Source organism: Gobius niger (genome assembly GCF_951799975.1).
Source record: "Gobius niger genome assembly, chromosome: 2".
In the NCBI taxonomy this organism is placed as follows: Eukaryota; Metazoa; Chordata; class Actinopteri; order Gobiiformes; family Gobiidae; genus Gobius; species Gobius niger.
The window spans coordinates 13,986,704-14,008,152 of NC_136853.1; the positions used below are offsets into that span (position 1 = coordinate 13,986,704).

Here is a 21,449-nt window from a genome sequence, read left to right on the forward strand (position 1 = left end):
TCTACCCACCTCCTAAATAAGACAGGATAATCGACTTTAGAGCCAAACCAAAAATGTGAACACAACATTAATAGCAGCCTAATGTTGTCAGTTAAACTAATATTTGAACGAGAGCACTTCAGATGTGCAAACACAAAAAAGGTCTCACACACCTTGCTTTGAAGTTAATTAAATACTATCATCATGTATGCAAGAGAATTTACGCAACTTTTAAAGACAAATGCATTAGCACTGAAACCGCACATTCCTAAGTAGAAACCTTATACCTTTCCAGATCCCAGCACTCCAACAAAAACATTAGCAGCACCCTCTCTGCCTGCGGTTACAAAGCAAAGGCGGGACATTAAGCGAACCAGCCAATCAGATGCTCGGCAGACTTCGATTTCCCCCCCGTCCTCACTGGGATTGGTCCGAGCCGCCCTCCGGGGGGACTCCCACCCCTGCGCCTCGATTGGCCCGTTTTCCCGGCTCCGTGCGAGTCATTTGAATACGCAGGCTCGCTCTGTGGCTCATTACGCGCAGGAGAGCGACTTCAAATTGACTCAGATATCACAGAGGGAGGCACAATGGAGCGCAAGACCGCACTTACCCACGTCTGAAGGCGCGCTCGGTTTGTTTTCCCACCGCCGATGCGACGAGAGGGGGAAACAAGGCGGACGTAACAATCTGCAAACTCCACACTTTTTTGGAGGGGGGATTGTAGCGCACTCCTCCTTGCTCGTTTGAACAGTGCATTTGGAGACTGAGCGGTGCTATCACTGGACAAGAGGTAGGCTGTTCCGGGTTTGTTCATTCAAATGCGTGACAAATCTAAAAGCGCATCACTCTTTGTGAATTTGTTATCCTATACTGTTACCCTTTGCTACTTGATTATGTCCTGGACTGCTAAACACAAACTACACGGACCAAGTTGTAGATTTACTATATTGTTTTGAACAAGTCTAGCCCATATAAGTGCGTTTGAAACCAGGCTATAACAATGTATCGAGCGTTTCAGTCCCATCCCGTTTTGCCTTTTATTCCTTCTCAACTTTCGACCTGTGTTTGTTTTGCTTGTTTTGTTCCCATGTGAGTTTAAAATTAGTTTGGCAGTCAGACAAAAACAAACATTACTCACCAGCACCTGCGATGGGTCTGCGGTTGCCCACCACAGCATGGGGTTTTTTCGCAGTAACTTTACTTTTTACAGTGTTATGACTCAGACGGGAGCCCGTAGCGCGCAGCAGGCGCGGTGGATCAGCGTGTTTGCGCGAGTACAGTCGGGGGGGTTGAATTTGGCATATTGTGCGGTTGTCTGCGGGGAGAAGAGCGAGCATGAGAGAAAGCGTGTGTTCTCCGAGCCAAGTGGAGTTTAGAAAGCTTTCGAGGGGGCTTTCATCTGCAAATGGGAACCAGTGGAGCCGCGCGACGTGCTGTGCGTAAAACAAAAAAAGAAGAAGCTCGAGTTGCACTGTGTTTCATGACAAGTTGTTTAAATGGTCCCAGTAAGTGCCATGTTCATTTAATAATTAACAGCAATGTGAGAAGCCTGAACAACAGGATGAACTCTGGATTTTTTTTTTTGTTGGCTGTAAAGTCCTACGTGAGGCGGATGATGTGCCAAGTTTACAGTGAGTAGGTGATTACCGTGACCCGCCTCTGTTGGATTTGTTGATCCTTTGAGTTTGATCTTGCTTGTCATATATGGTTTATTTTTTTCTTTTGTGTACGCTGTAGCCTTTTGTTGTTGAAGCAATGGATCAATTAAACAGCCTGTGCTTAGAAGAAAAAAAACAGCCAATTAATGTTTCTACTGGATTCCTTTCACCAGAACCGAAAACAAAACTGATGGCCTCGGCATATTCTTTTATGAGTCTTCAAACCTCCATGGCCCATTTCTTGAACATGAGTTAGTTAAATGGGTGACATGGGGCAAACTCACACACTGCCCAATCAGCCGGATCCTAAACTTTTGACTTATTTGACCCTCCTTTGCCACCAGCCCTTGATCAAGATCATTTCATAAGTTTCAGATCGGCTTACATTGAACTAATACAATACTGAGTACCATCAGGGGCGGCCGAAGTACCACCAGTGACACATGTCCCACAGTCACTGCTCATGGGCACAGGCCACCCTGCTTCTCCGTGTTGGTACACTACATAGGGAGCTGATCCGAAGCCTTTCTCACAAACGTCATGGCTTCCTTACAAAGTGATTTCGGGGATTATTACGAGTGTCTTGCCACACACAGAGTCCCCGGCATATTGTTTGCTCTTTAGAAGCACAATAGAAAATGTGTTTATGTGCAGAGCTGAGACCCACAGATCAGCTTAGTTGATTACATCCCTGCTGCAGAGGAGATAATGTGCCTCTTTATCCCTTCTGGCTCTGGGTTAATACTGTACTAGCCTAAAGCACATAGCAGAGGGACAGGTGTGTGTGTGTGTGTGTGTGTGTGTGTGTGTGCTGAACCTACGGCTTTCTCTCTTGTTGGGAACAAGTCGAGCATTGGGTCAGATGGTCCTGTATGTGCGTGGTTTGAAAGAAGTGTTTTCCAGCGTTGTGGAAGCAGGTTTGTGAACCAGTCTGGGCGCTTTGACAGCTGATGTTTGGACAATGGGCCCCATGCCACATCTGACACTTTAGCGCACACTGGATTGAGTTGGAGTGATTTGCGATGTTGCCCGCGATGTTGGTTTAGCTGTGTGGGCAGGTGATGGGCTGCCTGTTGTGTGGTTTAAAAAAAAAAAAAAGGCTGAAGACAAACAAATTAAAAGGTTTAGGCCTATGTCTGTAAAGCAGGGTTGGGTAATATTAGACAGGATATTGGATCATTTGTTTTGATTGCTTGATTTGATTCATTTGCATGTTACCACCCTTTACGCCTTAAAACTAAAATAGAAACTCATGGTAACTTAAAACATGAATTAAAGTTACGTTTTTCTTTGCTTCTAAGTCTTGTTTTCTTGTTTCATCATCACTATATTCAAGGCTTTATCAAATACCGCTGTTTTTTGTCACATCAGGACAATGATCCAGGGCTGTTGCAGTATTTCTCAGCAGCGTTGGTTATGCTGGGTGTCAATGCCACTGTGACCAAAGGATTTTATGGGTAATATGACCGTATATTGTGCTCAACCACCCGAAAACACTCCGGTTGCGCTGTTATCATGCTCGGACAGCCATGTAGAACAAAACAACATCTGGAGGTGACGTTTGTATCGAGCAGTTGGCTGTCATTCATTTCTTTGGAGACGGGAGAAAATTGGCTGTGTTGTTTGTCACCGCTTTGCCACATTTCTAATTTATTAAAGCAATTTTATGGTGACTCCATAGAGGCTTGGTAATTATGATAAGATGGTTCCACACTGAATGTTTGTTCAGGCTCTCCGTTGTCCTGGGGATTTGCACCTGACTGGAGGTCTTTAAAGTCGTCAACTCCGCGGGGCATTAAAAGTCCTTAAATGAATTGTGCCCATTTCATTTAAGGCCAATAGAGGGACTATACAGAGTTTAAAAATGTTAAAATTGATTAAATTAATAGAGAAGCTGCAGTTACACGTATGACCTGAGGTGGCAGTAGTCAGTATAAAATGGCCAACTTGCATTTAGGCCCTTTAAATGTCATTAAAAAACATTTTAAACCTACATTTCTTGGAAAATTATGACATTACTCAGTAATTTTTACTGTATAAGTTCATCGAAAACGCTATAAAAAATGCAGCTGAGCTTTGGCAGACGTTGACCACATTTTTTTTCTCAAGTTGCCCAGTTGTCTTTCCACTATTTGAAGTGCAATATGTGCCAATTTTTTCTTCATTTGTGGCACTATATTATTGTATTGTGGCATTAAAATGAGATTAAAAAGCATAAAATTGGATTTGCTCTGCCCTTATAAACGCTGCAACTGGACGGGGGACTTCTTTACTATTTTTTGTTTTTATTCAAAGAGGCTAGATGCAAGTTGGTCATTTTATACTCACTACTGACACCTCAGGTCATACATGTAACTGCACCTTCTTCATTAAGCTCGTGCATGACGGCACTTCAGACCCGAAGTGGCACCTTTTTGAGCGACAGTGCAGGATTTTAGAGGCAGTTGTGGTGAACAGGTCTGAGCTCATTCTACATGGCTGGAACATGTAGGGGGAGTAAGTTAGTTATAACGTTTTTAAACTCAGTATAGTCCCTTTAAGGGAACGAGTATAGAGACATTTCGCTCAGAGAGACAAAGATGTCCGGCATTAGATCATTACTAGTAGTGTTCATTCGTAGTCTTTCTACTTCAAATTACATTACTTGCAAATCATGGTGATAGTAATCTTCAGTGCCACAATAATAGCTACATCGCAATATACTCTCATCACAATTTTTGCTAAAACATACTTTACACAATTATATTTAAGAGTCTGCTAAATATTGTACCCAGCTTTCTTCAATTGACCATTTTTGTGATATGTATCGTTTGACTTCCTTATTGGACACTGACAGGAAGTGGCACAGATAGAGGCAAACAATTTGAAACTGTTGCCATGCCAACCATGTTATATCAATGAGAAATGAGTCAACTTGCCACGGAACTTTACCTCTATCTATGTCATTAGCTTACAAATTCTAATAAAAATAACTTTTCTTCCCAACATTTCTTCATTAAAATTGCTGCTTCACTGAAATAAAACAATAATTATTACTTATAACAGATGTTCATCCATCCAAATACTGTGAGTCATATTTTCAAAAGCATAAAAGCTTGTCAAATGCACTTAAGGGGGCGAAGAGCATGGAGAGACATTCAGCTAATTGTTGGGTCTGGGACTCAAACTCACGATGCCAAGGTTGGAGCAATATGTTATGTGTGTTTGGTCTTGGCCTGGCCCTGATTTTGATATTTAACGCTTGTTTTGACACAAAAAACAAATCGCTTAAGATTTTGGTTTGAACCTAATGGAACTGCTTTTAGTCAAATTTCGCAAAAAACATTGTTATTGTAATGTTCAAGGCATTCCAGTAATTCGTTGCAAACTCTTCTCATATTGTGCAGCCTAATTTGCACAAAAACATTAAACCCGAGGCCATAGAAATGACGCATTATGATAGTTCTGTGGGAGGATTACGGCAACAATTACTGTACGTACAACAAGCTTATAGGTTCTCGTCTGATGTCGCCAAAGGTCTTACTGCTAAACCTCCAACACGCCACACCTGGAACTCAAACAGCTCACCTGACTGGTCTGCATATTATGTGGAAAATACCAAAGCCTGAAAACATCTATGAAGCAACAGCCTATTACAACAGTCGCACTAACCACGATTTAAAGGTCCTTTATTATGAAGTATGAAGTGTTTGGAAATGCATTGGGGCAAACGGTAGCTGCCAGCTAAAAGTGAGAGATGAAGCTTTGTGGAGGAAATTTGAGCACGGAAATGGGCCGGAGTCGTCCAGGGAAGCTTCCTGGATAAAAAGAGAGGGCTCTTACTCACTTTTTATGTTTGCTTTTCGAGTGGAAGTCACTTGAATACAACAGGGGCTTTTAACCTCTTATTATTCCAACTTGCTATATATTTCTCCTCCAAAAAAAGCAGCTATCGCAGCATTTAGTGATCCGTCGAGACGCATTTGTTTTAAACTGATCTCGACAGGCTTCCCTCAGATGAGCACATTCCTTACACGCTGTGACTTATTGGAGCAAAAGTACATGGGTGCAAAGAGGAAGCCAGATAGGGCTGGATTACGTCTGCCCGTAACTATCGTGATAAACGAGCTTTACGAGTCTTCTTATCAGGTGCAGATTGCTCCATGGATGACTGCTCCTTCTCACAGCTTTCTTTTACCCGCAGAGCAGAGGAGAAACACAAGCTTTAAAGGGGCTTTTACCTGGTGATTTCATTAGAGGTCACGAAAGCCGGTTTGTGTTTGGAGAAATCATGTCTTAAGCTGCTGCCACTATCGTTAACCATCAGGGTTAGGTCTTGAGGTGATCAATTGGCTTCGTCTTTGGAATAATTAAGTCACCTGCGACCCATTGCACGCCATGTTAAAGCTGTACAGATTGGGTCCGAGCCTCTCCAATTGTGTCCCATCTTAGTAGTTTTAGTAATAACTTCATGAAATTGCCAATTAAAACTGTAAAGTAGCCCTCATTTACCCAGCACAAACCAATACGTTGATGGACACTTTCACAATTGTCAATCTTTTTGCTACTTCCTTGGTTCTGGTTTACTTTATCTCGAAGCAACCACGTGCTTTACATTATCAGGATCATGTGGACTGCTACCCTGAAACACTATTGTGTTTTGCTAAGGCGGGGCCGCGTTGCCACATTGCCCCTTCTTCCTGGCCACTGCTCGAGTCTTTGCTCCCATTCCACACTGAGGCCAGGTTTAATGGCGTGACCGGCGCACAGAGGTGGGGCGACCCGGAGACTGGCGGGCGAGTTTTGGGGAAAAGCCGCCGTGCCCGTCTGATGTGCCGCGGCGTGCTGTGATCTCTTCCTAGGGGTCTTTGTGCAGTTGTTAAAGCCATGACGGGACAGATAATGCGGCTATTGTTGGAAGGCCGGCTCCCCCACCCCCTCCACCTCTTCCCTTTCGTGTCCCTCCCCCCTTACCGGCCCCAGATATAAAACCCACGTTATTTTATTTACAAACACAAGTGTACAAACTGTTTTCTATCTTCTCCTTTTCCTTTTAAGACTGTCCGATTGAAGCTTTAGTTACTTCACACGAACGAAAGAACTGTCCAGTACGAAGTACTGAGATGAGCCCTTGTGATGGCCCCAATCTATTTATTCCTGTCAGGCTTGGGAAATCTCCAAATACGCTTTTAAACCAAAACCTATTCTAACTAAAACCAGACTAAAGCACGTCTTTGCGTTCAAAAGAACAGAGACCAAAGCTCTGTGCCAAAAACCACCAATCTATGTGTTTTGGATGAGGCGCTTTGAAGCACTTGACCACATTTCATTAGTCTCTGTAGCTGATTTTTTTTTTTCTTCTTTTTGCCGGCTGCGCTGTCAAAAGTTCAATTAGACTGGCCCTTTGGATAAACCGGGATGGGATATTTTAGGCACCTCAGGCAATATTGTTTGTTTGTTGTTGGGGAAGAAGCAGAACATTAGAGACGCAACAACAGCAGGGCATGTTATTATATTATTGGCTTTTGGGACTTTTTTGTTGTTGTTGTATGAGAACAAATGTTTTTCTCTACTTCTGTAAGGTATGCACCGAATTAAAGCTGAATGATCTTGGATAAATGTGTGATTGTGATTTGGTTGTCGATGTTTCATTTCATAGTTTGAGAGAATAATAACCGCAATGTTATCTACACTTTCAGGATTTATACTCAATATAACACATAGACTACACATTTTGTTGTCTGACTCTGCAGATGACAGAGTATGGGGTAAATTCCGCTTGGGATTGTATCAGGCATTCCTGGCACATTTCATAATTTATCAGGAATTGTTTGAGCTATTGCTTTCAATTGACAATTAATGCTAGTGCCCCCATACATCCACGATTTCTGCAGCATTCAATCCCGAACACTATGATTGCTGCCTTTTGAAATATGCTAATTGCAGCTATTACGCAGACTGATTTTTATTCAAGTGATTGCTGCCCTATTCTGTATTCTGCATCTTTTTAATAATCCGATCTATTGAATCCTCTTCTTTCCAGGCAGCTAACATTATTTCAACTTTGTGACAATAAATTTAAGTCACCTAATTGGTCATTTTCTTATTGACTAACATCTCTCATCTGAACCTTAAAATATAGTTTCCACAGTTCTTCTAGTGGTCTAAGCTAACTCGATATTTATCTGGCATAAAACTTATCTTGTCCTTGTAATCTTACCCTCTCCAAATCTGAATCACACAATGCAAGGCTTCAAGGCAACTATTTTGCTTCAACTTCCCCAACGAATCTTTGTCAACCCATGCATTTGCTGCACCGCTTCGGATAAGCTACAATCATACAACGGTCACAAACAGTTCACACACTGTATGCAAACAATGTTTTCACTATGCAAGAATGTGTACGGTATCATTATTAAGACATCCAAAGTAAGCCCAACCTATGATTTAGAGGGCTAAGATTTCAGGAAAGCCGCAAGTATTTGGGTCAGCGCTTGAGGAAATCGGCCTGGAAAATCCGAGATCAGTTTCAAGTTTTTTGGATGCACGTTCCCCTCTTATGCAAGTTGTAAACAGAAACGAGGCGGAAGCTGGAAAGGAGGTCGTTGCAAACCCGATGCATTAAAAACAATTATTTGGATTTGACCACCTGATCGCTCCAAAGTCGGCGAATTGAATCAGTAAGCTGGGTGGTAATCTTTTAACCACGTTAGAAGGAGAACAGCAGGGACAGATCAGAGGGTTCAGAAGGCAGACTGGCACTGGGCTGGACTCTGGCGTGGGACCAAGCACTCACTGTGGTATACATCTGTGCGTGTGTGTGGTGTGCGTCCCTCATTTAGGCCTGACAGTGCGTTTGGCTGAGATCCTCTGGCATGGGGTTTGGCGCCATTGTGGACCAGGGTGTGTGCGTGTATGTGTATGTGTGTGTGTGTGTGTGTTTGAGACATACACTTTGCTGCGCTGTCATTGCTGTAATAGACCAGCAAAAGTCAACTGCAGGCTCCTTTTGTGTGTAGGATAAGTGCCCCATAGCTCATATTGGCACTCTTGCAAAATATGAGTGAAGAAGGTAGATACAAATTAGTTAGACTCTTGGAATAGACTTAATGTTTGGGAGCCCAGTGTTTTTTTAAGCTAAGTTTAAGGACAAAGAAAATCTTGTTTACCTTAATAAATCCTTTCCATAGTCCCTCTGGGGGTAAGACAAGTGTTAAGGGGATGATTGTGGGGTCTTTCATCTCCCCCGGTGTCTCTGGCCAGAAAACCGCAATTGCAACTTCGCTGCCTACAGGTCGAGCCACCAATACACACTAATAGAATCACGAACAAGAAGCTAGCAGGCTAACGGGCAAAGCTAACTGCGGGCTAGCGCCACTTACACGCTATTTACAGCAAAGTTTGAGTGAAACAAATTATCTCCATTGTGTAATTGGATGTACAATATCCCTCTCTCACTTTGTCTTTTCTGTCAGCGTAGTATTTACTCTCACGGACAATTAATGAGTTAAAAAACGTAACATGCTACGACACCTGCAGTGGCGCTTACGGCCTCTAGGGGCATGAGTTACACAGTACTGCTTTAAATATCTTTGTTAAAAAGTATTTGCAAAAGTGTCTTTGAAGCTCAACAGTTAAAAAAGGTTGGAGACCCTTGACATAGTGTATATAGTACAAGGAGTCTGAGAACCACAAAGTGTAAACTGAACGAATTTGCATGAACAAATATAATATTATTGTATTATAGGTCCACTGCTCAATTTCAGGGAGAATATGTTAAGTAATAATGTCATGAATCCCACCCCACTCTTGTTGAACCACTACTGGAGAAACCCCACAAAAGTTCCCCACACCCCAGCTTCTTTCATCAGGCGCGGCAGCAGGAGGCACTGTATATACGCTGATGAAAGGGGGTGTCTGGCTCGGCTTACCCCTGGCATGTGGTTAGCAGCCAGACAACAGTAGCCGGATAAAGGTGGCTCCAGTGTTAAAGCATGCCTCGGTTGTGATCTTGTATCAGCTTTCCTTTTAGATCCAATTATCTCCACCATTAAGGCTAAAAAATCCTGGCGGTCCCCAGCTCACCCATCTGTCGCCCCACCTTGTCTCTTCTGTGCAAAACAAGTGTCCGACAGATGACAGATGCGCCCATAAAAGCGGGCTCCGTGTGTTCTTTTGTTTTGTATATTGTAGGCGTAAAAGAGGGAAAGTCAATATGACGAGGGGTGTCATTATGAAGCTTAAATTAATTACGGAACAGGGGAGGGGTGCCATTATGCGATTAGGCGTAATGACACGTATGTGCATGGATATAAACACGTATTTTCACATTTGACTGTTTTCGTCACTTTCGCAGAACGTGTGGCTGAGTCTGAGCAATGAATGTACAGCAACATATGATCAAGTTTACCCAATAGAAAAAAAGATATACCCAACATGCCATAAGTTCAACTAAAAGAAACAGAACATCCTTGTGTATAAAGAGAGAGAAAAAACAGCAATAAGGGTGTGTGTGTTCCCTTAAGTGTATTTGGAAAGAGTACACTGTGTAATGCTCTGTAATACAGTAGGATGGCACAGTAACATGCTCAGTGGGCAGATCAAATTTGTGGGTAATCGCATTGCGGACTCTGTGACTTAAGTAATGTGTCCCAACAAGAAGACCCTTGTCTGGTGATGCTGCAGACGACCCGGGCTTTCACTTAAAGGGTGACTGAGGTTAAGGTCGGAAAAGTTTGCAACGGTTTGCCTTTAGGTTTTCTCGCGTCAGGAGAGACGTGCTAGTGCGTGTGCAATTTTGCTTTGTTCTTTCTATTTGCATGAGTCATTTTCTTTTACCAAATGCCAGTTTCATTGCTTTACATGGCTGATGAATATTCAGCTTCATCTCACTTAGTCTTTGGTTCGAACCGGTTTGGCCTTTTGTCAAATGAATGATTTATTAAACCTTAATATACTCTGAGTCCAGGTTTAAAGGCGATATTTGTTGACTGTGACTGTAATAGTTTTTTAGTCTGTAGAACAAAACCATCTAATCTTTGCGTTATCAAGCAGAAAATCACAAATTAAAATGTGGTGTTTATCACATTTTGTCAGTTCATGTTGATTTTGCGACATCTTATTACTGCAAAAGTGTTTCCTAATCCAGTAAACACTTGGCACATAGTTTCCTGGTCATGCAGCTGATGTGATGTTCTTGTTGCACCAAAAACTCATGACTCCCATGTCCTCCACAGGTCATCATGCCTCCCACCACTCCTTACGCGGGGAAGTTCAACTCGTACACCAGCAACAGCAGCAACAACAACCACCAACCGCAGGCGCACAGCCCGTACCGGAGCAACACTGCGCCCAAACCCAGCAAAACCCAGGACAACATCTACAACTGCGCTTACGTGGCAACCGAGAACCCCTACGACATCCCCCATACTTCATACCGCAGTTCATCGCTGTCCTCGGTGCCTACAGCGACCAACAACCACCACTACAACAACGGCTGCGTGTCGCCCCAGAGCCCCAGCCGGCAAAATGGCGGCACTTCCTGTCACGGGCGTGGCTCGTATCGGCACACCAGCAGCAGCAGCGGCAGCGAGCAGTCGTGCCACAACAACTCTGCGCCGCCGAAAAGCAGGGTCTACGGGCACGGCGGGGTGATCGCCAGCTACGGGGAGATGTGTTACCATGACAACAGCTTGGTGTCGGCATCGCTGGAGGCGCTGATCCAACACCTGGTGCCTACGGTGGATTACTATCCAGATGTGAGTGTGATGAGTGTTTTTCCCATTTCAACAACGCTTTCAAGACACAGCAATCCACGACATTTCGGCTTCCGCTGGTCTCCCAAAGGATGTCACCGAATTCACCATGACGTGTACAGATGAGACCGGAAAAGTTCACGCACCACACCTATTCTAATAGTTTAATTGTTTAAAATGCCTATACAGCAAAGGACACATTTGTTAGTGCCTTGTTGCTCATAGCCATGCTACTCTAACTATTTCAACAAGCCTCACCCTTCCTCTGTTGCCAGCATATCGCAAAAGACACCTAGTCCAAGTGTGCTCCGGGCTGTTAAAGTCTGACACAAGACATTTGACACACTAACCTCACCACCTTACAATGGATAGAAAGCTTGTCTTAAAGAGGGGGTATTATGCTTTTTTCAATCACATAGCACCAGTCTATATCACACTACAATGATGACGAAACCTTCTGTTGGTCTGTAAATGCAGTAAATTAGAATAACTGACTTGTATAAAATTGCTCTCTCAAAATGGCTGTAGTGAATGTTTTGAAATAGGCCTCTGTCTCTTTAAGAACCTCTGACCCTTTCCGACACGCCCCCCTCCACACGCTGTTTGTGGCATCAGTGGGGAGGGGGTTCTGCTGAGGAGCAGTGGTTGGTTACTTGGTGGGTGATGAAAGGTCGGAGGCGTCTCCAGGAGGTGGGGGTGTTCCTAGGAGGACTCAGGCAAACCTATCCCTAAAATGGCTGCCATCAGAGTTTTTACAGATTACTCAAAAATACGTAAACGTGCCAAGGCAACACTTCCGGCATGTTTTTAATGAGGGAATGACATAATAACATGTAAAGCTTGAAAAAGTCGATTTTGCCTAATACCCCCCCTTTAAGTGTGTCATGAAATAAATACAATATAATAAACATTATTGGGTATTTCTTCTCCCTTGTATTACAGAGATCCTACGTGTTCACCTTCCTTCTGAGCTCACGCCTCTTCCTTCACCCGTACGAACTCATGACCAGAGTGTGCCACCTCTGTGTGGAGCAGCAGCGCTCGGGGGATGCTCTGTTGGATAAGGTACACTTCAGGGTTAAACCATTTTAGGAATAATGTCTACATTTTTCTCTAGCGCATTGCAATTGCGATGAGATCTGTGTTTTCAGGAGTCTAAACTGTAGGGTTTGCAGATTGTATACATATTGATATACTGCTTGAAGATGCTAATGGTTGTAGCTTGCAAAAGATGTATTGATTCGCCCATTACAACGACATAATCCATTTTATCGGGATTATTCATGCATTGCCTGCACACTTGCATACAGCGCATATCCACCATCGTCCACGCGCAAGGGCTTAATTATCGATAGTGCTCTTTCACTCTCTCTGCTGCTCACCCACGTGTACTTACTCCCACTTTCACACAAATATAGACTATCTGAATGTTTTCCTAGTCATTGTGAAAGTTCACGCAGACTCTGCTCAACTAGTAAAACAAAAACGTAAAGGCTGTGTAAAAGCAGGGTTTTGAAATTTCTTGTAAATAATCCATTAAGGATGACCTGTTTGTGTCCCCAGATATGAAGTTAACATGTTCAAGTCGCATTATGGTATTGCTGATAAACAAGCGCACTTCTAATTTACTCACTGTTACGAAAATATTTTACATGACTGTAGTAGAGATTTCGAATGTGGACTGCGTTGGTTGAGTTGAGGATGATTCGCTTCTATCTTCAGACTCTTCCTTTTGTTCATGTGGTCAAAATGCATCTTTTTAAACTCCTGACCATTCTGCTCATAACTAATCGCAATGGCAAAACTTCTCAGAAAAATCTCAATCCAACATTTTTCCAAAGGGTTTGCCAGTGTTTATCTCTACTTATTATTGAAATCCCATGATGTCACAATACCTTTATTCAATCAAAGCCGTTCCATTTCTGCTGAACATTAGAGTCAGGAGATTCACGTTTGACTCCGTTGCCATTAACTGGTGTGATTTCTGCCTCACTAGTCACTTGGACATCTTTTATTGAGCGCTCAATGAAGTGTAAAGTACAGCCCCGGAGCAGAAGTACTCCACACACCACCTGACTGCCTGACCTCGTGTATATTATGTCTTTAAGATCCGTTTCCGAGAAGTGGCGCCGAAGCTGGTGCAGCTCCTCACTGAGTGGACTGAGACGTTTCCATATGACTTCAGGGATGAGAGGATGATGAGGTGCCTCAAAGACATGAGCAGCCACGTGGCCCGAGGGGATGAGGTGGGTTTTTACAGATTGTCGAGAGAAAAAAGGCATAAACTTGTGTACTTTTTGCTTTGATTCATCAATTGCCTTAGTAGAAAACTCCGGGACTGCCGAGAACTTACACAAACACTTTTCACTTCCTTATTGGACACTGACAAGGAAGTTAGGGATGGGCGGCTCGATACCACAGAATTTCTTGCAAACTTTTCTTTTCTAACTAAGTCATAATTACAAAACGATTAGAAAGTGCATATGACAGGTTTTAATGCTTTTCATAACAGTTGCAAGTTCATCATTGCATAATCATCATTTAATTTCAGTGAAGCAGCAATTTTAATGAAGAAATGTTGGGCAGAAAAGTACGTTTTTATTTGATTTTTTAAGCTGCTGACAGAAAGTGACAGATAAAGGTAACGTTCCAGAGCAGTTTGACGAATTACCCATTGACTGAACATGGTTTAAAATTGTTTGCCTTCATCTATGTCACTTCCTGTCAGTGTCCAATAAGGAAGTGAAACTATCACAAAAATGTCCAAACTAAAGAAAGCTGGGTACAATCTTTAGCAAAATCTTGCATATAACTGTGTTAACTATGCTTTAGCAAAAAAATTGTCTTATGTTTCATATACCCTTTAAGCTGCTAGACTTTCAAACATAATTATGCTACCCTTTGGCCCGTTTGCTCAGTATAACCTTCACATTTACATCAATATTTGCAATGACTTTGACAAACAAACAAGACCTACAGTAAAAACCCTTTAAGTGGACATAGTGTTAGCGACCTCAAATATACTGTTTATATATAAATATTTTGCTCAATTATTGGAACATAAACACTAATACGGCCTTGTGACAGCTAGAATAGAGGCAGCTAACGTTTCAAACTCTATTTCCTCCAGGTTTGAAAACAGGAAAAACCTGAAACTACAGCTTTAATGTATCTGAATAAACAGTCATGTGATTAACTGTTGTTGAGTTTGTTAACATGAAATGACATTACATTATGGTGGATACTCCAACACAACATCCGTCCACAAATATTCATGTTTTCTTTTCTTTTACCCCCAGTATTCTTGGAGAGCCATGCAGCAGATGACGCAGCGGCTGATCAAGCGCCTCTCCGCCCTGGGGCAGTACGAGGAGGCGGTGGCGGCCCTAAACAACGTGGCCATGGAGCGTCCGGCCTCCCTGAAGAGCAAACAGGCCGCGGGGCAGAGGAACGACGTGCTGAGCGTGTGCGATGACCCCTTCGTCCTCGCTCAACAGCTCACGCACATCGAGCTGGTAAGACCGAGCCAAGAAACCACTTCACAGACTCTTTTTTTTTTTTTTTTTTTTTTTATCTAGTCTGCATTGTTTTGTTTTGCTTTTTTCCCCTCTCTCCGATGCTGTTAAGTGGTTGTGCGTGGTTGCGTTTTACATGGGCTTTTAATTAGGGGAGCTACATTTAGCGAGCTTTCTTTTTGTAGTAAACAGAAGGCGTATAAAGTTCACATGACTCCTGGCTCCAATGTTTACAGCTTATGTTAAATTATGTCCATTCACTTTTATCCTCGCTTCTACTCCCCGTAACCAGTTTGTGTGGTCTTTTGTGGGGTTCTTTCATGTAATTGTTTTCTATAATCGGCCTTTACTGCGGGACGTGTGATGCTCAAACTGCATTTTGTTTTTTCTATTTCAGGACAGACTGAGTTTCATTGGCCCAGAGGAGTTCATTCAGACATTTGCCATGAAGGACCCACTAGAGAACCAGAAGGTACTTGTACATTCACGCCCCTCTTGCATAAGCATAGCCTTAGCCCGGCGAGACACGATGAATTTGCTCTATACAAAGGATTAGATCGGCCTCTGTCTATTAGGGCTGGATTATCTCTAAGATTTATCTTGTGGTGAAACTAAACAATCTGTGAACACGGAATTAAAAACATTGCATAAGACCACCCAACTGATGTGAGCGGTCAAGACGGAATAGCAGACTGAAAAAATATTAGTTTCACAAGGAAAATGGAGGGAAATCACCATCTGTATTGAATATTGACTTGGGCAACAATTTGAAGCAACAAAGATAGAAAAAAAGAAGTGGGGCAGCAAAAAGGTTCTGGGTTTTGTGGAGATGTGTCTGCGTAGGTTTCCTCCTTGTGCTCTGGTTTCTCCTACCGCTAAAACCAGGTGCAAAAGGTTGCTTTCTGGGTCAAGGGCTCCTCAGAAAAAAATAGTGAGTGGGACTATTGTGGTTGAATAAAGGTTTACAAAAAATAGTAAGTATAAAGAGACTTTAAGCATAACTAAATAACTCATGCCCCTCGAGGCCATAAGCACCACTGCAGGTGTCGTAGCGTATTGCGGTTTTTTACTCATTACTTGTTCGTGAGAGTAAATACTACGCTGACAGAAAAGACAAAGTGAGAGAGGGATATTGTACATCCAATTACACAATGGAGATTTTTTTTTTACTCAAACTTGGCTGTAAATACTGTTTAAGTGGCGCTAGCCCGCAGTTAGCTTCTTCATGATTCTATTAGTGTGTATTGCGGCTCCGACACGGAGGCAAGGAAGTTGCGGGGGGTGGTTTTCTGGCCAGAGATATTAGGGGGAGATGAAAGACGCCCCCCAATTACCCTATCAACACTTGTATTACCCCCAGAGGGACTACGAAAAGGATTTATTAAGGTAAACAAGTTCATTAGTTCGTCTTTAACAGAGTGCTGCTAATATAGTTAATTAAATACACATATCGCACATTTTTCAATAGGCCAACCTTCTTTTCTACTCAATTTTATGTGATGTAATACACTCTCTCTCAGATCTGGCCTTTACTTTTAAATGGAGCGTCTGGAAATTCATCAAAGCTGCCATTATATGCATGTCCGAAGTCTACGTGAAGTATTCTGAAGTGTTCCCCGTGCGTCAGCCGAAGTGTCTGTGCTGTCAGAGAGCGGTGGGGAGCTAGCCTCAGCGAGCGAGCGCGTGTGGCATGTTCTGGTCGGTTATATAAGACCCACTTTGTTTAAAAAGAGCCGTTGAGTCAATGCAAGGGCTCCACAAGTGCAGCGAGGAAAGTAGAGAGTGGAGTGGGCTGCTGTGTTGTGCAAGCTTTTAATAGAGCCATGAATCTCCGGGATTACATCACAACTGCCCAGTGAGGTTTATTTATACGGAGTCCTAATGTTTAGAAAAGCCTCGGTCCAAAACAGGTTGAGCGCAACAGCGGAGGCTTGCAAAAAAAAAAAAAAAACAGGCTCAAACATGACTGGATAAGAGGGTAATAAATATCACATAAATCAGGTCAGGTTGGAAGGAAGAAAACCAAAAAACGGGGTTGTTCTAAAACTATATTAAGAAAAGTATATGTTTATTAAAGGTGCTTTATGCAACTTTTTTATGTGGAAAAGAAAAGTTAATATTTGTGTGTGTGTGACCGTGTATGTATGAGTGGTTAACATGCCGCCTTTACTTTCCATCAGTGGTCTCTAGGGCGCTCTAGGATCAATTGTTCAGAAGGTTTTCACCGCTGACGGACCCTCTCACCACGAAACCTACAAAGCAATTGATCCTGGAGCGTTGTAGAGACCGGTGATGGCAATTAAAGCCGCCATGCTGATCACTCATACAGCTCCTGACCCAGGACAAATATCCCTTTTTTTCACACATAGAAAGTTCACCTTTAAAGCAAAGTGAGATGCTTTGTCATTACTGTACAACAAAATGTGTCCTCAACATTTGACCCATCCCCGTAATGCTGCTGGGGCAAACCCTAAGGAGCAGTGGGCGACTGCAGTGCAGTGTCCGGCTACCCATCTGCCGATATCGAGCCAGGCTTATGGTCAGAATTCACTTATTGCAAGCCTGAGCACTCAGAGGAAACCCTTCCAGACACGGGGAGAACATGCTAACTCCACAAAGAAAGGCCTGCATGGTCTAGGAATTGAATCTGCAAACGTCTTGCTGTGACCACCCAAAAATAAACAATTTTGTAGGACTGGATGATATGGCAAAAGAGTTAATCACAAAATCCCCGACAATAGTATTAATTGGAGTAATTATCTTTGTAGTCAGTGGTGGTGGCAGTAGAAGTAGTAATGGCAGGCAGTATGTCCAAAGCAGTAGAAGAAAGTTGTTGAAGTAGCAGTTGCCATAGAAGTAGCTGCAATACTAATTATACTAGTGCTAATTATGCTATATTATGCCGTGGAAGCAGTTCGAACTTGCTCTTGTGCTATTTGCATAGACGTGAAAATGAACGTGATGTTTTGATGTGCCGTCTCTATTTCAGGGTTTCTTCCGCAAGCGCAAAACCAACAACCTCGAGGCATACGTCAACTGGTTCAACAGACTCAGTTACCTCGTCGCCACGGAGATTTGCATGGTGCGATAGCGTTTGTCCGCCTCATTTTCCAAAATCTGTTTCTAACCCAAACACGATGAGTTGCTGACAAGATCCATTATCTCCCCGCAGCCGGCGAAAAAGAAACACAGAGCGCGCATCATAGAGTTCTTCATCGACGTGGCGCAAGAGTGCTTCAATATTGGCAACTTCAACTCCCTCATGGCCATCATCAGTAAGTAGAGGACAAAGAGATTTTTAGGAACAGTTTATGTGTGTAAGATATCATACAAAAAAACGTGCCTTAGAGCTTCCTTTGTTGCCTCTGAGTTTTGAAAAAAATCTAACAATGTCTTCTTTCTTTGTAGCTGGGATGAACATGAGTCCTGTTTCACGCCTGAAGAAAACCTGGAGTAAAGTCAACACTGATAAGTTCGACATACTAGAGGTTAGTAAAAGGCGTAGACTATTGTAGGGCTGTGCAATTAATCAAAATCCAATTACAATTTCGATTATTACACTAAACAAAATATATATATATTTTTTTTCTTTTCCATTTTTTTTTGCAAAGCAGACTTGCATTATTTCGAGCCGCTGGGATTATTTTCCCTTCACATTTCACGTGTCATGGCTCACGCTTTTGCCTGACACAAAAACAAACAGCGCTGTGTGATGATGTCATCAGGCCGCGCTGCTCAGTTTACTTGCGCAGGTGTGAGGGCTGGCCAGCAGGGGGCAGGTGTGAAACAGAGACCTCTCCTTAATCGAGGCAAACTTGAAATCATTTGTACTTTTATGACTGTTCAGAAAACAGAACATATTCAGCATAGTTTTTTTTATGAATAAATATATAAATAAAATAAAGACTTTTTTAAGGCAACAAATAATCGTGATTTCAATTATGACAAAAATAAAAAATAATCGTGATTATTATTATTTTTCAATAATCGAGCAGCCCTAGACTAATGTACTTTCCATGCAAATATATATGTGTCTGTGCTAGAACCCAGTGATTTTTCTATATTTGTCTGATCTTTCTTCAGTGTATTGTAAAAGCAGACATTTGTAGGAAAAAGGCCTCTGTGCATCTGATTATAAAGCATTTTTATCAATGGAGAACCGGCTAGTTGTTGTTAGTGTGAACTATAACGTGACAGAAAACTTGTGAAACGTGCTTATAAATGACTTCCTGTGAGGACCACTTTAACTTTAACAGTTAAAACCTGCTCTTTCATTCTTTAAAAAAAATAACCTGAAGGGCTACAAGGCCTCTTATGTACTTAGTCATTGAAAAGACTGACATTTCCATTATTACTTTAACATATTAACTATTTCTCTCATCCTACAGCACCAAATGGATCCATCCAGTAACTTCAGTAACTACCGCACTGCACTCCGTGGCGCCACCCAGAGGTCAGAGACGGCACACAGCAGTCAGGAAAAGGTCAGAGAGCCATTTCAGTTGTACACACGTCTTATGTAACGACTGACGAGGAACCTGAGTGTAAATGTAAACGGTCTTGTGTTTCAGATTGTTATTCCGTTCTTCAGTCTACTCATAAAGGACATTTACTTTCTAAATGAAGGTTGTGCCAGCAGACTGCAGAACGGGCACATCAACTTTGAGGTTTGTCCATTTTCCAACAGTTTAAACTCGAAATGTAGGTCATTCCTCCGCTGTTACATAAGTGGTCAGAATAATGGTCACTCACAAAGTACAGTATGCAGAAGCAATGGCTCCCCCTTGTGTTGAAAACCGCAATGGATCGAAGCAGAAATGTTCAGTGGTAGTAAATCCTGGAATTTGTGCAACCTCCGATAATATCATGATGTTTACTGCGTATGATGCAAAATGTTTTTGTGGAATGTTTTGCATTTATTATATTTGTAGTCATAGCTGTAGCTCGGAATTTTACTGTATTAGTAATGTTACTTTTCACCAGTTGTAATCTCTTGGCAGGTTGCTTTTTTCTTTCCTTAAAACCTTTTTTTTTTTTTTCTCTGTGCAGAAACTGTGGGAGCTTGCCAAGCAGGTGAGCGAGTTCCTGGTGTGGCGGCAGGTGGTGTGTCCGTTTGAGAGAGACCGACGTTTGCTGCAGTACCTCGTCACCACTCCAGTCTTCAGTGAAGATGGTCAGTAGTTAACGCTTCAATTTACATCCAATTTTAAGTTACGTTTTAGTCAGAACAGAAGATTAATTGCAATGGTTTTGTTTTGACAGAGCTGCATTTGGCTTCATATGAAAGTGAAGGGCCAGAGAACCACATGGAGAAGGACAGTAGGAGATCTCTAAGGTATAATTACAAACTTGAAACTCAACAATAACATGGATGATTATATACTGTAGTTCTTGTGAATGAAGCGCTAATCACTACATGTTCTTTTTTTTTTTCTTCTTCTTCTCAGATCATCCCTTCTGCACAGGGAGAACCGATCGTAAACCAGGACTATCTTTGCACTGCGGAGTGTATATATCTGCCAATCCCTTATATATTATATCACAGACTGGTATAACATTCCCACTGCCAAGACGAAAAACGGATGTGCAGCTAAAGCCATCGAGACACTACGCGATGTCCAATATCAGTGGAGGCAAACCATTTTTCTTCACACTATTTGATGGTATTCAATCTGTGCCAAGCATTTTACCCTTTACAATCTTTTGGATCATCGAGGACTGAACTTTTTCAGACGAATGATTTACAAAAAAGAAGACGGGTTTAATTTTGTGTCAGCGATGCTTTTCGAAGACACTCGCAGAAGGAGATGGCCTCCATAACTGCGGCTTCAGCAGTGCACGGCTGTTATGTCACCTCTCAAAATAGCCACCAACCTCATCGGCATCCACTAATGGGGGGAAAAGTTGCCAATGATTTCTTTGTATCATAAATATGTAAGAAAACTGCATTTAAATCTATATATTTTTGATTAGCTTCAGTGACCGTGCTGCCAAAAGCAATGTCTGCAAACCCTTCATTTCAGCCAATGGTGAAGCTAAACATCTACAGAAAGCAAGATATCAATCAATTCTGTCAATGCATCAACTGATTGTATGTTGTTTTTATTTGTGATCAGTGCCTCCGACTTTGGTTGCATTTGTACTTTGACTGCGCAATGTCCAAGGCGAATCATGCAAGAAACCTAACGCACTTCTAGTACATCAGTGGGGCTAACGTGTTATAGACTGTGGCTATCCCTATTTTCGAGGGCGTCTCCTTTCTAAACAGTATTCATTTGTATTTTGTATTAGAAGTTCGGTTGTATTTTTGTAAACTTGTATCATGAGCTTGTTGCTGGTTAGCTGGCTCAGTTTTTGTAAGCTATTTGGTTCCAGTTCTGTGCAGTGGCCTACATATAGGTTGCAGGTTGTGACACTCCCTTCATGTGTGCGCGTGCGTGTGTAAACAATGAGAACTGTAATTCAACCAGTTTATGTACAGTACAACGTGTGAGTGAAACGTATATGCTATTAGTTTAACAAGAAGCCTTTTTCATCTCAAGTGATCAAGTGAGCGTGTCGTG

General features: G+C 42.4%; 1 protein-coding gene across 1 annotated transcript; it reads left to right on the forward strand.

Moving 5' to 3' along the window:
- Positions 1 to 499: 499 nt before the first annotated feature.
- LOC306982964 (ras-GEF domain-containing family member 1B-B-like) lies at positions 500 to 20,678 on the forward strand. The gene is made up of 14 exons (XM_079582606.1): positions 500 to 769; positions 10,853 to 11,374; positions 12,314 to 12,436; positions 13,480 to 13,617; positions 14,671 to 14,886; positions 15,284 to 15,358; positions 17,876 to 17,968; positions 18,059 to 18,161; positions 18,295 to 18,374; positions 19,275 to 19,370; positions 19,458 to 19,553; positions 19,936 to 20,059; positions 20,149 to 20,221; positions 20,334 to 20,678. Exons 2-14 carry the CDS (start codon positions 10,859 to 10,861, stop codon positions 20,365 to 20,367), a joined length of 1,767 nt encoding a protein of 588 aa, XP_079438732.1. The 5' UTR covers positions 500 to 769; positions 10,853 to 10,858; the 3' UTR covers positions 20,368 to 20,678.
- The last annotated feature ends 771 nt before the right edge of the window (positions 20,679 to 21,449 follow it).